This window comes from Zootoca vivipara, chromosome 17, assembly GCF_963506605.1.
Source record: "Zootoca vivipara chromosome 17, rZooViv1.1, whole genome shotgun sequence".
Classification (NCBI taxonomy): Eukaryota; Metazoa; Chordata; class Lepidosauria; order Squamata; family Lacertidae; genus Zootoca; species Zootoca vivipara.
Window position 1 is genome coordinate 12,998,137 of NC_083292.1, and position 17,395 is coordinate 13,015,531.

At 44.7% G+C, this 17,395-nt stretch overlaps 2 protein-coding genes across 3 annotated transcripts; one reads left to right on the forward strand and one right to left on the reverse strand.

Moving 5' to 3' along the window:
* Window positions 1-1,437: 1,437 nt before the first annotated feature.
* Window positions 1,438-11,597, forward strand: C17H22orf39 (chromosome 17 C22orf39 homolog). 2 transcript variants are annotated; one of them, XM_035098974.2, is made up of 3 exons: window positions 1,438-1,747; window positions 3,714-3,881; window positions 9,930-11,597. In XM_035098974.2, the coding sequence occupies exons 1-3, from the start codon at window positions 1,703-1,705 to the stop codon at window positions 10,053-10,055; spliced, it is 339 nt and encodes a 112-aa protein (XP_034954865.1). In that variant the 5' UTR covers window positions 1,438-1,702; the 3' UTR covers window positions 10,056-11,597. The 2 variants fall into 2 exon arrangements, with proteins under 2 accessions (XP_034954865.1, XP_034954866.1); XM_035098975.2 differs by lacking the exon at window positions 1,438-1,747 and adding an exon at window positions 2,183-2,444.
* A 52-nt stretch (window positions 11,598-11,649) lies between these two features.
* On the reverse strand, window positions 11,650-17,177 carry MRPL40 (mitochondrial ribosomal protein L40). The gene is made up of 4 exons (XM_035098973.2): window positions 17,044-17,177; window positions 14,881-14,964; window positions 14,124-14,279; window positions 11,650-12,175 (listed from the first exon to the last, which is right to left on the reverse strand). The coding sequence occupies exons 1-4, from the start codon at window positions 17,112-17,114 to the stop codon at window positions 11,866-11,868; spliced, it is 621 nt and encodes a 206-aa protein (XP_034954864.1). The 5' UTR covers window positions 17,115-17,177; the 3' UTR covers window positions 11,650-11,865.
* Window positions 17,178-17,395: the final 218 nt, after the last annotated feature.

Sequence of the window (17,395 nt, forward strand, 5' to 3'; positions counted from 1 at the left end):
ACTGTTGTGTTTTCACATTGTGTAGTTAAGTGCTTAGGCAATTACCGCTATGCCCAAGTTGCCAATTGGGGCCTTAGTGACTATTGCAAAAATTTGATAGTACAGTGGGAAACCAGAGAAGCCAAAAAAAAGACTCACTTAGGCTGCAATCCTGTCCTCAGCCACCTGGGAGAAAGTTCCATTCAACTCAATATTTACTTCTTAGTAGACTGTTAGGATAATATTTCATTGCATTTTTCTAGGCAACGACCCAGAGAAGTTATTGTTACCTCGAAGCAGACTGTTCCCTTAGAAATCCTCCCCTTTTATTTTGGGGAAGTGAATATACAGTGGGTTGTGTCCCAGACCTATCGGCGTAGTCTCATTGAAATGAATGGAGATGACTAACTTAGGTTTGTTCATTTCAATGGCTCTACACCAGGCACCCCCAAACTTCGGCCCTCCAGATGTTTTGGACTACAATTCCCATCTTCCCCCACCACTGGCCCTGTTAGCTAGGGATCATGGGAGTTGTAGGCCAAAACATCTGGAGGGCCGCAGTTTGGGGGTGCCTGCTCTACACCATGGTTGTGTACAAACTGTATATTTAAAGCGCATTCTTTCCCTCAGAGAATTCTGGGTCCTGTAGTTTAAGGTTTGCTGGGAATTCTTAACTGTGGGGTAAACTACAGTGCCCAAAAATATTTGAGGGAAAGAATGTGCTTTAAAGGTATAGTGTACAGTATATACAAATGCTGGTTTGGCTAGCGTTAGATATGACCCAACACATGTATTTTTTATTTTACATACATACATACACAAATCATTTCATTTGTATGCTGCTGTCCTACTGCATTATCAGCACTGCACTCTGCTATCCAGACTGAGTTGGTATTGCTGAATAATAATATTACTGTACTAAATAAGGACTTTTAAAAAAAAAGTCATTTTGTTCTTCTCTGTTTTGCACTGGCTACAATTATTTTGTTTACTGGAGAGTTGTCTTGGCTGTGGGGTCCTGGTGCTCTCGGCAGTGGGCACCCCAAGGTGTGTTTGTGTGTCCAGGGTGTGAGGGGGAGGGGGAGGCAAGCAGGCCCAGGAAGTGCCAGGAAAACCCGATTTCTAGCAAGGCAGTTCTGCGCTGCGTATTCCATCACTCCCTGCAAGTGTGTGCTTGAGCAGAATGGTTCAGAGCATGAGCTATGAGCCAGAAGGCCCCAGTTCAAATCTCAGCTGAGCTACGAATTTGCTGATTGGCGTTTGGTAAGCTGCTGTCTCTCAGTTCTTGGAAGCCCTCTTTCCCCCCTCTAATTTTGGGAATAACAGTACTGGCCTACCTTACAGGGATGTTGTAAGGATTTCAAGGTAATGTAAAGCGCTTTGAACGCTTCGGAAAAGCGCTCTATAAATATTATTATTATTATTATTATCATCATTATTATAATAATAATATTATTATTATTTCAAAAGCACTGGGTGGGTAGGGAAAGTGTTTTCTCCCCTTGCCCAATTATCCCCCTAATCCGCCTTTCCCCGCCACTCTGAAACCCCCCACATGGCGGAGCCTTCTCCAAACTGCCGCAAACTAGAGCCGGAAGTCGTCTCTAAGCCAACCGCTGGGGCTTTACCTCTTTGACTTCGGCTGCTTCTTGGCTTGCGGACGGTAGCGCGGCTGGGTCAATCCGTCACAAAGCCCCGCCTCTTTACGGAGAGGGAGGGAGGGATGGACGGAGCAGGGAGCAGCATGGCTGACAGCGATACCTGGAGGGTAAGCGGGGGACGGGGAGGGGGATAATGTGGGGCTCAGAATAGGAAGGCTGCCTTAAAAAGCCTTCAAGAGACACAGTTGTGTGTAAGCCTTTTATAAGCCTCAAAAGACTGATCTTTTGTGGCAGAAGGTGTGCAGGCTGCAGAATTCCTTGTGCCTAATACTGTACAGGTATATGAGTCGAATAGGTCCCTTATAGCGCCATCCAGGTGTTCTGGGACTACAACTCCCATCACCCCTTGCTAGCAGGGAGGGTGGGAGTTGTTCAACAACAACTGGGGCTGAGAAGAGCTGGGTTAGAGCAGTGTTTCTCCAGCTGCTTTTGGACTACAATTCCTATTACTGTATTATTATTATTATTATTATTATTATTATTATGCCCCACCCGTCTGGCTGGATTTCCCCAGCCACTCTGGACGGCTTACAACATATCTGAAAACATAATAAAAACAGCAATCCTTACAAACTTCCCTAAACAAGGCTGCCTTCAGATGTTTTCTAAAAGTCAGCTTGTTGTTTATTTCCTTGACATCTGAAGGGAGGGTTTTCCACAGGGCGGGTGCTACTATCAAGAAGGCCCTCTGCCTGGTTCCCTATACTATAGCCTCACTTCTCGCAGTGAGGGAACCGCCAGAAGACCCTCAGCGGAGGACCTTAGTGTCTTGTCTGAATGATGGAGGTGGAGACGCTCTTTCAGGTATACTGGGCTGAGGCCATTCAGGGTTTTAAAGTTCAGCACCAACACTTTGAATTGTGCTCAGAAATTTATTGGGAGCCAGTGAAGATCCTTTAGGACCGGTGTTATATGGTCTCGGCAGCCACTCACAGTCACCAGTCTAGCTGCCGCATTCTTTATTAGTTGTTTCCGGGTCACCCTCAAAGGTAGCCCCATGTAGAGCTCATTGCAGTATTCCAAGCGGGAGATAACCAGAACATGCGCCACTCTGGCAAGACAGTCTGTGGGCAGATAGGGTCTCGGCCTGCATACCAGATGGAGCTGGTAAACAGCTGCTGTGGACACAGAATTGACCTGCACCTCCATGGACAGCTGTGAGTCCAGTGACTCCCAGGCTGTGCACCTGGTTTTCAGGGACATGGTTACCCCGTTCAGGACCAAGGGTCCGCCCCCTGTCCCCAAGAACAGTACTTCTTGTCTTGTCAGGATTCAACATCAATCTGTTAGCTGGCATTCACCCACCAACCACTTCAGACACTCACACAGGACATTCACTGCCTCCACTGGTTCTGATTTGAAGGAGAGGTAGAGCTGGGTATCATCCACATACTGATGAACACCCAGCCCAAACCCCCTGGTTATCTCTCCCAGCAGCTTCATGTAGATGTTAAAAAGCATGGGGGAGAGGACAGAACCCCAAGGCACCCCACAAATGAAAGCCCAGGGGTCCAAACACTCACCTTCCCAACACCACTTCCTGGGCATGGCCCAGGAGGAAGTTGCGGGACCACTGTATAACAGTGCCCCCAGCTCCCAACTCCTTCAGACAGTCCATAAGGATGTCATGATCAATGGTGTCAAAGGCCGCTGAGAGATCCCAGCAGGACCAGGGAACAGCTTTCATCTCAGTCCCTGGCCTGCCAGAGATCATCAACCATCGTGACCAAGGCAGTTTCAGTCCCATGATGAGGCCTGAATCCCGATTGGAAGGGATCCAAATGGTTTGCATCCTCCAGGTGTGTCTGGAGTTGTTCAACGACCATGTGCTCAATCGCCTTGCCCAAGAATGGAAAATTTGAGACTGGGTGATAGTTGGCCATGAAGGCCAGGTCCAAAGATTTTTTTTTTAAGAAGCGGTTTAATAACCACCTCTTTGAGCGGGTCTGGGAAGGCACCTGGAACAGAAGAGCACTTTGCACTGCAACATTTTGTTGGAGGTTCTTTGGTCCTCTCTGTCCTGTAGACGAGGGTTGATTCCTTGCTTATACATTTTGTGTGTTTGTTTGGCAGCCCCCACGAGCCTGCGATGACTACTGGTCTGAATGGAAACATTGCAAGAGCATCCCAAATCTGTTCCATTACTACTATACCTATGGGGAAGCACCTTCCTGTAAGCAGTGGAAGAGAGATTATGAGAACTGTAAAGCATGGGAGAAGACAAAAAGTTCAAAGGCTAAGGTATGCCAAGGGACAAAGCGCGGGTTTGTAACAATGGAAAAATCCATTCATAGGAAGCTGCCTTTTACTCAACCATCAATGTATCTAGCTCAGACTAGTCTTCTGTAGGGTGGGCAGATTTCAGATGTGTCAGATCTACGTTGCTTCCCCCCCCCCCCCGTAACCTCAGGATTGAGCAACTAGAGCAGGCATCCCCAAACCTCAGCCCTCCAGATGTTTTGTTTTTTAAAAAATATTTTTTATTAATTTTACACAATAAAGCAAGATATACATAACATATTCTCCCCCTTCTTCTACCCCCCCCCCACAAGCCCTCTCCTGCCACGAGAGAGTCCCATGCAAAGGGGATAGTTGAAGGTGGTCCATTTTATAATTGGGTTTGTCCCCTCCTCCCTCTCTCCCCCTCCCCCGAGCCCCCTCCTGCCACCAGGAAGCTCTAGGATGGCGAGGGAAGATAAAGGAGGGTCTCCACCCAACTATCTATCTATACATATCTTATAAAAAAGAAAAGCCCCGCCTCCCCACAAAAAATGAAAAAAGGAAAAGAAAAAAAAACAGAAAAGTAAAAACAGAAAAAAAGAAGAAATATACCATATCCATTCATTATCCATAAACATTATTTTGAAGGCTTCCCCTACTTCCCCCCTTCCCTGGTCTTCATTTTTAATTCTCCTTTAACAGTTTTCTTATCATTGTCCCCCTTTTTTGGGCCAATTTTTCTAACCTTATTTTAAATATACTAATCCTTTTTCTTATGACTTCTTACAACATTCTAAATTTAATATTATCATTTTCATAACATATCTTAATTCAACCTATTCAAAATCTACTTTCTTCCCTTGCCTATTTTTTCCTCCAAAAACCTCCATAACTTTTAAACCATTTTTTCATTCCCAATTTTAATTCACTATATGACTATCCTCTAATATTCCTTCTCTTCCCCTATTCCCAGCTAACCCCTTCCATTCCAGCAAGTTCCATAATCGTCAGTCCAGTTTTCAGTCCTTTTAATCAGTCCTAGTAATCAAATGTCCATTCTCCCTTCATCCCACCCCCTTTCTCCAATGTTTTACAACCCAGCTATCATTGTGCCGTGCCCCCCCCCTGGATTTTTCCGCTTCTTTGAACGTCCTTTTCCTTGTTGGTGTTCTGCATTCCTACAAGTTCCTGTCCTTCCCTCCACATAAGAGGGATATTCCTCAGGCCTTCTTGTTGTACGTATTCCTCTTTTCCTTCGTGGTGGACTTCATTTTGGTTTACACTATCACTGTCACTGTCTTTCGATTCAATTTCTGTACTGTCTTCGTCTGGTATTCCATCATTAGTGTCCTCCATCTGTAGTTGCTGCTTTATTTCTTGCAGTTGTATTCCGTCATGATACATTCCAATTTTCAGTTCCCACAGGCTTCTCAAAACATTTTGCTGAAACCCAGGTGGATACACTTTTGTTGACATTTTCCAGTCCTTTCAAGGTCAAAACTTGTCTTGGGGGACGGGAAATGGTCGCTACTTATTTCCCCAACCGCATTTTCACAAAACTGGCTGCAATGTATTTTCTCAAAGTCCTGTTACACTAAATTCTATGCAAATATTTAACATATAAATTCCAGAAAGTCAAGATCTCTTTTCCTTCTTTTCCTATATAATATCCTAATAAACTCGCTGATCTGTCAGGGCTGCCGGCTCCAGGGAAGAAATAGGCTTTTCCCAATTCTGATTCCTCTCTTTGCAGGGAATTTTAATCACCAATCCTTCTCCCCTTTTACCCTGCTTCCAGGGGAGAATCTTTTTTAAGTCCTTGGAGATATCTTTATATTAAAAAGAAAATTCTGATCTCGGCTTCGGGTACTTTTATTAACTGCTTCTTAAAACTACCAGTGGGAGGAGGTGGCTTCCGTTTTCTCTCTCTCTCCCATTTCCAAATTATCATCTAATAAAATGCTTTTAAATCCTTTACTCACAGTCTTTTTTCCTTTTTTTTTTTAAACATACTTTTTATTAATTTTACAGAATACAAAAAAACAAAAAAAAACAAAAACGGTACATACATAAACACCTTTTCCACCTCCTTCCTACCCACCCACATGGGTCCTCCCCTGCCACAGAAGTATCCCATGTATGTGAACAGTCAGAGATGTTCCATTTTATGCTTGGATTTCTGTCCTCCTCCCCCTCCCCTGACCCCAAAGCCCCCCCCTGCCACCAGGGAGCTCCAGCAAACCAGGGCAGTACGCAGGAGGCCATCCATCCAACCATCTATTGTCATACCAAAAAAAAAAGAGAAAAATAGAAATAGGAAAAAAGAAAAAAAAGAAAGGGCAAAAAAAGAGAAAAAAACAATACAAAACAGAAAATTTTTTCTTACATTCATGATTTTAAAACCATATTTTGTGGGCTTCCCCCCCCCTTCCCCGGTTTTCATCCCTTTTTTATCATCTGCAACAGTTTCTTAGTTTATAGAAATACACCTTTGTATCTTATACAACTTCAAATCACTGAAAAATCAAACTCCCATTTTATCTTCCCGTGCCTAATTTTTTCTCCCTCTATAAGCCTCCATATTTTCACATTTTCCAAAATCCATTCACTTTTAAAACTATAACTATTCTCAACTTAAACTTACATCCCCGATTACCGGCTCCACCCCCCCAATCCAGCAAATTCCATAATCAGCAGACCAGTTATAAACCTGTTAATCCATCCATGTAATCACAACATCACTTTCCCTTCACCCCACCCCCTGTTTACAGTCTTTTGCCATCCAGGCCACCATACAGGGCCCCTGAATTTCTTCTCTTCTCTGCATATTTTTTCCTTCTTCCCTGTGGGCGTTCTGGAGTTCCAATAATACCAATCGTGCCCCCCTCAAAAGCGGGGCACTCCATCCAACTTTTTGTAGAGTAAAGTCATCATTTTTTCCGTGGTGTGCTTCATTTTGTGTTAAATCATCACAGTCCTCATCTTCATCTTTTCCTTCCAAATCACAGTCATCATCATTGTCATTCTCACATTCATCTTTTTCAGTGTCAAAAGCTTCATCTCCTAAAAAATCATATTCTGCCATCACCATCTGAAATTTTCCCTGTAACTCTTGCCGTCGTGTCTCCTCTTGACATAGCACTATTCTTGTTTCCCACATTAAGGTCAAAACAGACCGCTGGAACTCAGGGGAACACTTTTTTGTTGACATAATTCAATCCTGCCAAGGTCAAAACTTGTCACGTGGGGTGGAATATGATCACAGTTTATTTTCTCGACTCCATTTTAACAAGCTGGCTGCATTCTTCAAGTCTTATTAACAATACAGTTCGAACTCACATTTCACAAACATTTAAACCAGAAAAGAAATTCCACAAAGTCCAGAAATACAAAATGAAATAAAAATTGACTCATAAATCCTGATCAACTCACTGGGTTGCCTGGGCTGCCGGCTCCCGAGGAAAAGAAAGATTTTTCTCAGCCTTTACCTCTTGCTGCAGGGCAGTCATAAACCACAGTCTCTCTCCCCTTCTCACCCTGCATCAAAGGGGAGATTCTCTTTGATGCCTTTGAGGGATCCTTTGAATTGTAAATCTTCTGTTTGTGGCTTCGGGTTTCTATTTACTGTCTCTTTTGTTGCCGTGGGGGGGGGTGGCTTCCTCTTTTCTCCCCTCTCTCCCAGATCCAAATTGTTTTATAATCCAAATCGTGAGGTTACTTACAATCTTTTCCAATCGTTTTATTTTCGGAAGAATCCAGCGCTCTCCGCCTTCGGCTCGAAGCTTCTCCCTGCTAGAATAACGTTGCCGCTCAAAATGGCCCCCGCGACTTCTACCCTCCTCGCTCCGGGGCTCTTATTAGAGCTAACCGAAGAGTTGGGGAGTCCGGATTTGGGCTGTGCCGAGCAAATTGCCCCCGGGACGCCCTTCCCGAGGTTCTAAGGGGCGCAGCGTCGCTCTCGCTGCCCTCCCCACTCCTAGCAGGGACGGGCCGTCTCGGAGACGAGACGAGACCCCGCCGATCGGCGCTGGCGCTGAATCCGGAAGCCTACTCACAGTCTTTTTTCCAGCTTGTTCTTTGGAGGTATCCAGCGCTCTCCGCCTCCAGCTCGGAGCTTCACTCCACTAGGGTAACGCTGTCGCTCAAGATGGCCCCCGCGACTACCACCCTTCTCGCTCCGGGGTTCTTATTAGAGATTACCGGAGAGTTGGGGAGTCCGGATTGGAGCTCTGCTGAGCAATTTCGTCCCCGGGACACTCGACCCGGGGTTCTTTGGGGCGCAGCGGGCCCTCCAGATGTTTTGGACTACAATTCCCATCTTCCCTGACCACTGGTCCTGTTAGCTAGGGATCATGGGAGTTGTAGGCCAAAACATCTGGAGGGCCGCAGTTTGGGGGTGCCTGAACTAGAGCCAGGTGCAAATAACACACCATCAAAACTAAATAATAGAGTGTTCAAAACAGTGGTTTGCCTGCTGCTCTCAAACAATGGTTCAACTCAATCCCACACAGAGTAAGGAAACAGAAATTGATGAGCATAGAGTGGGTGTATTTCTTAATGCCACTGGGTCTGTTATGAGTAGGACTGGCATTGGTTGCAGCCTATCGTGTGGTTCGTAATGATGGTGAGTACAAACTGGTTTTGCAATACAGGCAACCCCCAATTTCTGCTGGAGTTGCATTTTGTGTCATTGCACGCTACAGTGTAGTGCAAACCCACCCCGTCCGGGTCTGATCAGGCGGGCGCATGCCTGGAATGCATGCAAAATGGTCGTTGTCTGTATGTCCTAACCTAAGCACAACAGAAATGCTAAATATATTTGGTTCTCTGTACTCCCGTGTTATCCATCCTCAGCATACTCATTCAAGTTTAACAGACATAATGAACTTGGATTAATTTCCGTGGTTGTACTGAAATGAGTAGAACGGGTGCGAGGAACCTTTGGCTCCCCAGTGTTGCTGAACAACTCCCGTCAGCCCCAGCAAGCATGGGCAATGGCCAGGGATGGTGGGGGTTGTAGTTCAGCAAGATCTGGAGGGCCAAAGCTCACCCACACCTGCAGAACTAGCTGGATACAACCCTTATTTTCAATACCAGAACTACTTTTGCACACAATCTCATGTCTTGTTACCCCCAAGTTTGCTTTATTGTAGCAGCATAACTTTTTTTATCAACTATTATTGTTGTTTATTAGTTCTTTTATATACAGTACCACTAAATTGCCAAGGCAGCTTCTAAACGGTTTACAAGTATAAAATCACTAACCAAAATTGGGTTTTTGTTGTTACTATGGGGAGTCGGAACCCCTTACTGATCTACCGATAACCCAGATATTTAACCAGTAGATGCCCCCACTCCATCTACCACAAGCCCATCCCTGATGTACATCAACACTGATTGGCAGCTGCTCCCCACCATTTCACACAGGTGCTTTTCCCTAACCCTTACCTGGAGATGCTGGGGATTGAACCTGGGACATTTTGCAGGCATCCTTCTCTTAATACCGAGGGACATAGAAAGCTGCCTTACACTGAGTCAGACCATTGGTCCATCAATCAGTACTGTCTGCACTGGCAGCAGCTCCGGTATTCCAGTCTTTCCCAGTCCTATCTGGAGGTTGAAGCTGAGACCTTCTGCACCCAAAGCAGGTGTTCTACCAGTGAGCCATGCATGACCTACAAGATGGCTCAGTTGGTAGAGCATGAGACTCTGGATCTCATTGTTCAATGGGTTCAAGTCCCATTTAGGGCAAAGGTTTCCTACATTGCAGGGGGTTGGACTAGACGATGCTCGTGGCCCCTGACAATTCTAAGATTGCAGACAAAGCTTTCTTTTACCAGCTGGGACCATTGGCCTGCCTGGGTCAGGAACGCCTACCCTGAGATGCGTATCCAGCTCTCCAGGATTTCACAGTTGTTTCAAGCCCTACCTGGAGACCCCAGTTTGAACCCGAGATCTTCTGTTCTGCATAGCACCATGCTCACTGAGGGCATTGTATGAATAATAGTTGTTATTATTATTATTATTATTATTATTATTATTATTATTGATGATTCTGTCTTTTTCCAGGACTCCCTATGCAAGAGCGAAAGAGAGCGGATTATGGAGAAGAAGAAGTATGCTCCGGTGTGGGACTTGAGGAAAGGCCCTCCCATAAACTGGTATCTGCCTCTGGATGAAGACAAACCCAAATGATGAAGCCCTGGAATACCAGGTGCTGGACTTCTGGGCGATGACTTCTATGGAATCCTAACACTGTGCTGTATAGAAGAGTTCTCAGCCATAAACCCATGCTCCCAGCAACCATATGCTTCGCTATAGTGGTGCTCAATTTATTTATTTTTAAGTACAATCTGTTCTGAACCATTTAGTAAACAGTGTGTTAAAGAGATAATTTTGGGGAGATAACACTGTTACAAGTCCCCATACTTGCTAGTTAAGAGGTATATTGTCTCCGAATGTGAATGTACCATTTAACTGTCATGGCAAATGGGCTTTATCCAATGTTGTGAGCTGTCCTCTAGCACCCTTTGTGTTTTCCCTCACACAACAATGTTCTAAACAGTACCGTCAGAATACCACTAAGTGACTTTCAGGACAGAACTACAATGGACACGATCCTGTAGATTTCTACACGACGAGTGGAGGTGGTTTAGAAGTTCTTGTGTACAGTCAAACCTCGGCTCCAAAACACCTCCGTTTTGGAACATTTTGGCTCCCAAACGCCGAAAACCCGGAAGTAACTGCTCTGGTTTTCAAATGGTTTTTGGAAGCTGAACGGCTTCCGGGGATTTTTTTTCTTTTCTCTCCATTGACTTTGCCAACAGCCCTTTGATCCTCGGTTGTCGAACCTTTCAGAAGTCGAACGGTCTTCCGGAACGGATTACGTTCGACAACCGAGGTTTGACTGTACTACAAATGCAGCACATACGTTCTGAATATGTGATAAAGCAGGGGCTGCTAACCTGGTGCTGGGGGAGCTGGGGAAGACCTTCATTTGTCACCTTGACATGAACCACAGGCTCGCGAGTTTTCATTTTTGAAAAGGTCTCTAGCCTTCCTAGAAAGTTATGAAGCAAAATGTGCAGAAATCCTTCCAATGGATTTTTGTGAAATGAGGGAGCCTGGTTGTTCATGCCTGTCTGTGTTTTTAGACAATGAATGATCAGAGCTGTGATTGGTGAGTGAGTTGTTTGGACCGCAAGTGATAGGAATCCCAAGGCCCTAAAGAACTGCTGTTTCCCTCTTGCTCTTAATGCGCGTTTGCTGCCTATTTTCTACATAACATACAAGAGGTTGGTTAAGCATCTTCTCGTAGGAAATACAATTATGGGGAAAGCTTCACCAATATATGCCTACCATGTGTTAGGCCACCCTCCTGTGGCAGCTGTTTGGGGACTAGTGTCCCCAGCACACTCTCAACGGTTGGCAACCCCATGGGATGTACAATCTTCTGACCTCTCCATCTTTGCAATTCCCAGAGTCCTTGTTGTGGGGAGCAGCCCTACCCACTAGGGCTCAAGAGGGGTTGCTATGAAAAGCTGGAAAGAACCCTTCACTCCTTCTCGCATAGCTTTCCTTAGAATGTAGACCCAGACGCAGTAACATATCCTAGATGAACAAATTCTGTTCAAGCTGGTGCTCAGAACAAAGGTGGCTTAACCAATCAATTTCCATCAGCCCCAAACAGCATAACCAACAGTGAGGAACGATGGGAGTTGTACTCCACACAACAACTGGCAGACCAGAAGTTGGCTACTAATCAGGAAAAAATGGCGGGGGGGAAATCATCATAAAAATGTTGTTTATGTCACATATTCTTTGCACAAAGAGGAAAGGATAGTGGATGTCTAGAATGTACCCTATTCTAAAAGGGAGGCTTGCTCTTGTGATGTGTTCTATTCGTTTCTGGTAATTCAGAAGTAATGAATGACCACACATTGTTCATGCTACTGTGTTTTGCATTTGCTGAATCTTCCAGTAGTTCCTTGGCAACGTTTCCGAATCACTGTGTATATACTTTGGTGATGTCAACACATTTTCCTTCGGGAGCGTCATACTTAGGCAGTGGTGGTGAGTGCATAAGCTCCTGCCTCTCAAAAGGGAAGAGCCCATCATCTCGCTGAATTGCTGCCTCGTACAGTTCCTCTGATTCAAGGCGCAGTTCTTTTAACGCTGCCTCCTGGGCATCCACAAGGGATTTGATTGTACCTTCCTCTGCCTCGTGCTGCTTTTGCCTGTAAAATGACCACTTCTTCAGAAGCAGAGCTCGCCTTTCGCTTTCCTCAGGGGAGAGTGGAGGGGTGTCTCGCACCCTAAAAGAGAAAAACAAAACACAGTTACATACTTGGGGCCAATCAGTTGGAAGATATATATTTTTTACAAGACCTGCACAAGTTCCTGAGCTGTTAATCCTTGTTTCAGAAGGTGAAACTACGAGAGCTAAAATTTCTTAAGCTCTTGAAGCTCTGGAAAAGAAGCAATTTTAGAAGTGTGCCTGTGTGGTTATCAGGTCCATTGTGCCGCATTGCAGCTCTGGGTTCTTGACTTTATTGTGAAATATTTCTGTTATATTAAAGCTGAGCAACATCAGTGTCTAATAATTCTTTTGCCTTAACAAATACCCTTTGGCTGATCTGTGTACCGGTAATTTGGAGGCATCAACTATCTTTAAGTTACTTAAACCAGTGTTTCCCAACCTTGTGCCTCCAGATGTTTTGGGACTACAACTCCCATAATCCCGAGCTAGCAAGACCAGTGGTCAGGAATGATGGGAATTGTAGTCCGAAAACAGCTGGAGGCACAAGGTTGGGAAACACTGACTTAAACCACACAGAACTGTAATCCTGAAGCAAGGAAACCCATATCATTAATAAGGAATTTGTATGAAAAAGTACTTGCTCTGCACACAGATGTTCCCCATTTCAATCCCAGACATCTCCATGTAGGGCAGGGAAAGATGTGAAGTGAGCTGTTACCAGTAAGCATAGACAATTCTAAGACAGATGGACCAAGGGTCTGAGACAGGCAGCATGCTATATTCACCATATTTTGTCTTCACATGAAAATAGCTACTGATTGCTGAAACTTTCAGTGCTATTTAATATCCAGTCCTCTTCTTGAACATGTCAATGAATCAGAAGTTGAACTGAACTCAGATACATTAGTCTCAAGCTAGCACTGGCTTCATTTGGACAAACATATCCCATATTATGAACTACAAGTATTTTGATTATGCATACAACCCCTTCTTCTCCTTCCTGGACAACAGACCTCAATGTAATAAAGAAATATCCAATTACTCATGGTTTCCTTTTTTGTCTGAACTTAGGAAAATAGGTTTACCAGCTTCAGAACAAGCCACGATCTTAAACCTCCTTCAAACCGTGATTTAAAATTCTGGCTTGTTCCAAGGCTAATAACCACCTATGTCCCTAGTCTGGATGAAATGGGAATCATAGAATTGTAGAGTTGGAAGGTACCCCAAGGGTCATCTAGTCCAACCTCCTGCAATGCAGGAATCTCAACTAATGCATCACAGATTGCCAGCCATCTGCTTAAAACCTCCAAGGAAGGAGAGTTCTTCAGTTCTCGTGGGAATCTGTTCCACTGTCAAACAGCTCTTATCATCTGAAAGTTCTTCCTGATGTTTAGTCAGAATCTCCTTTCTTGTCACTTGAAGTCATTGTTTTGGGTCCTACCTCTGAAGCTGGAGAAAATAAGCTTGCTCCATCTTCTATGTGACAGCCCTTCAGATATTTGAAGACAGCTATCGTATATTCTCTAAGTCTCTTCCAGACTAAACATATCCAACTCCCTCAGCTATTAAAGGCTTGGTTTCCAGACCCTTTATAATCTTGGTTGCCCTCCTCTGCACATGTTCCAGCTTGTCAGTATCCCCCTTAAATTGTGACGCCCAGAACTGGACACAGAAACAATGGTTAGTTGGATGCCACTGCCATTCACTGAGACATGCCCCATAAAGGGTGTATCATGCAAACGGATGAGAGAAGGGTCCGTGTATGCAAGGAAAATACTTGGCTTATTGAATTGAAATATGATTGCCCAAATGCAGCCAAAGTATAAACTGCCCCCTCTTTCAATCATGCACACAATTTAGTTTTTTCACGTAACTAAATCAGATTAATACTCATACTCCAGAATCACTTCCCTTACAGAGAACAAAATACTGGAAATCTGCTTTGCAAACCATGCAAAATATATTGCAGCCACACTGTATGCATGGGAATCCCTGATAATTACCTTTTCTCATCTAGAAATCTGAACGGTGTTATAAAGTCTTCAATAGGAATTAGTTCGTGAGGGGCTTTTTGTAATTTTTTTATTTTCTTCCTCAACCGCTCTCTCATGGCTATCTCTCTCTTTGGATCCACCTTCTTCTTCTTCCTTGGTTCTGCTCTAATGGGGAGAGAAAAACAATTCAAAGAGTTCTTATCAGCAATTATAGGCATGCAACATTATCACTCAGGCCTACTATATACTACATACCAACAATGCCTCTGAACGATTACCTTGATGGTTTCAAAAACAGGCTGGGCCGAAAACATTTCAAACTATACGTTAGATTGCAGGATTGGTGAGCCTGTATCCTTCCAGACATTGGACTACAACTCCCATCATCTCTGTCCACTGGCCATGTTGGATGGGAGTTGGGAGTCCAACTACATCTGGAGAGGCAACAGGTTCCCCGTCCCTGTTTTATTGGATCACCCATGAAATACACAGAACTCTTCTTAAATGCACAATGCTACACGTTTCTTTAAAAATAAGTCTTGCGGTATTCAGCTGGGTTGACTCCCAGGTAAATGTGACTAAGATTTTAGCCTTAGAACCCCCCTGCAATGTAGGAATCTATTTGCCCAACATGGGGCTCGAAACCTGGTGACCTGGATTCAGATCCCCACTCAGCTACAAAGCTTACTGGTGACCTTGGGCCAGTCGCACTCACTCTCACAGGCTTGTTGTGTAACTATATGGTCAAAGCTGACTTGGGTTTTACCTCATAGGTAGTGCTGCCCTCAATCCAAGAAGTGAAGACTGCCAGTGGTTCGCTCGACCTTGAACATTCCAGATTAGCTGAGAACTAAGAAATAAGCAATATTACATTCATTCCCATATTAATATATCACACCCAAAAGCAAAGATTACAGGCATCACCCAACACCCCATTTAAATCCAGCTTGGCCTCCTCTATACCTTCTTTGTGCCCCTAGTGCCCCAATCGTGGGCAACTTCCAGTGACAAACCCAACTGCAAACCCTTCTTCACTTCACATGAGTCAGCAGTGTGATGCAGCAGCTAAAAAAGCCAATGCAATTCTGGGCTTCATCAATAGGACTATAGCATCTAGATCTAGGGAAATAATAGTACCACTGTATTCTGCTCTGGTCAGACCTCACCTGGAGTACTGTGTCCAGTTCTGGGCACCACAGTTCAAGAAGGATATTGACAAGCTGGAACGTGTCCAGAAGAGGGCAACGACAACTACATGAAAGAAGATTCCACCTAAACATTAGGAAGAACTTCCTGACAGTAAGAGCTGTTCGGCAGTGGAATTTGCTACCAAGGAGTGTGGTGGAGTCTCCTTCTTTGGAGGTCTTTAAGCAGAGGCTTGACAGGCATACGTCAGGAATGCTTTGATGGTGTTTCCTGCTTGGCAGGGGGTTGGACTGGATGGCCCTTGTGGTCTCTTCCAACTCTATGATTCTATGATTCTGGATGGTCATTTCTTCCACTCCTGTTTGCAAATGTTTCAAACCAACTTATTGAAGCTAAGGCATAAAGGACTGTGAATTGGGCCCATCAGGTTTTGTTGTGTCCCCCCCCCTTTTTTTGTCTGACATAGCCACTGCGGGCTGGACTAAGCAATGGTGTCTCACCATTTGCCCAGTGCACGGCAATGTCCCAGGAGCAACCTAAGTACTGTATTTGAAACCGTCAATACATAGCAACCATAGAATGGAATCTCAGAATCGTTCAGTTGGAAAGGACCACAAGGGTCATCAAGTCCAAGCCCCTGCAATACAGAAAATAGGAACGCAGATGGCGCTGTGGTCTAAACCACTGAGGCTCTTTGGCTTGCCGGTCGGAAGGTTGGCGGTTCGAATTCCCATGACGGAGTGAGCTCCCGTTGCTCTGTCCCAACTCCTGCCAACCTAGCAGTTTGAAAGCACACCAGTGCAAGTAGATAAATAGGTACCACTGCGGTGGGAAGGTAAATAAATAGTGTTTCCGTGCACTCTGGTCTCCATCACGGTGTCCCGTTGCACCAGAAGCATTTTAGTCATGCTGGGCACATGACCCAGAAAAGCTGTATGCGGACAAACGCTGGATCCCTCTGCCTGAAGTGAGATGAGCGCCGCAACCCCACAGTCGCCTTTGACTGGACTTAACCATCCAGTGGTCCTTTACCTTAATGCAGAAATATTTAGCCTCACATGGGGCTTGAACCCTCAACCCTGAGATCAAGAGCCTCATGCTCTAATGACTGTACTATCCCAGCCTGAATGATTCAGACAATGATCTATTTTTTTTAATTAAAAAAAAACATTTTAAAAAGGCACCTCCATGCCCCAGTGCAGTCTACTCTGCTTGAATGACAAACCTACTAATTTTCTTGCAAGCTCAATGTTGGAAAGAGGACACTGGTCTACACGGATTCTTGGCCTGATATTAGCAGGCACACCTTTTATGTACTGTATCTGGAGACACACGAGGAAACATTTTCCTTTTGACAGGTGATGGATGGATCAGCCCTCCCATCCTGCCCCCCATCCAGTGCCAGATTTATATGTAAGCTAAACAAACTATAGCTTAGGGCCCCACTCTCTTGGGGCCCCCAAAAAATGTAAAGGGGAAAAAACTGGATGTACATTTCCAATATATAAGATAAAAAAACGAATAAAATAAAACCAACATACAGCAACAGCGTTTTGTGTTGTGTAGGCTCCTATGTAAGTAATGGGCCCCCAATCATTTTAAGTCAGGGCTTAATTATTACCGTATTTCACTATTAATATACTTCTTCTTAGTTGCATTTCAGTTCAACAATTACTTTGATAAAATACATATTTTGTTATGTGCAAATGGCTTTAGACACCTATTAGGTCCATAAATTACCATATAGCATATATTCAACACAAAAAACTACCCTGCCCCCTACCTAAGTAAAGAGCTTCCTGCCCCGCTGCGAAGGAGGCTCAGCGCCCCAGAAGCGACAACCTGGCCCAACATGCCTCTCCTCCGATCTTCAGCGCAGCGAACCTTCCCAAGTGCAGCAGCGCACAAGGTCTCTCCGTTCCGGAAGGGGACACTTCCGGCATTGCACAACGGTCCTGCCGCCATTGAGGTCCTCCCCACTCACGAGGTCTGGCACAAAGGTTCCGGGCAGGGGAAAACCGACCCGGTTTGGAGTTGTTTTCCCGTTAATAAAAGAGCTTTAAGTCTACAGGTTGTCTTCCATTCTTTTATTGGCTATCCCAGACATTTGGGGAATTTAGGTTATATTAATCTGG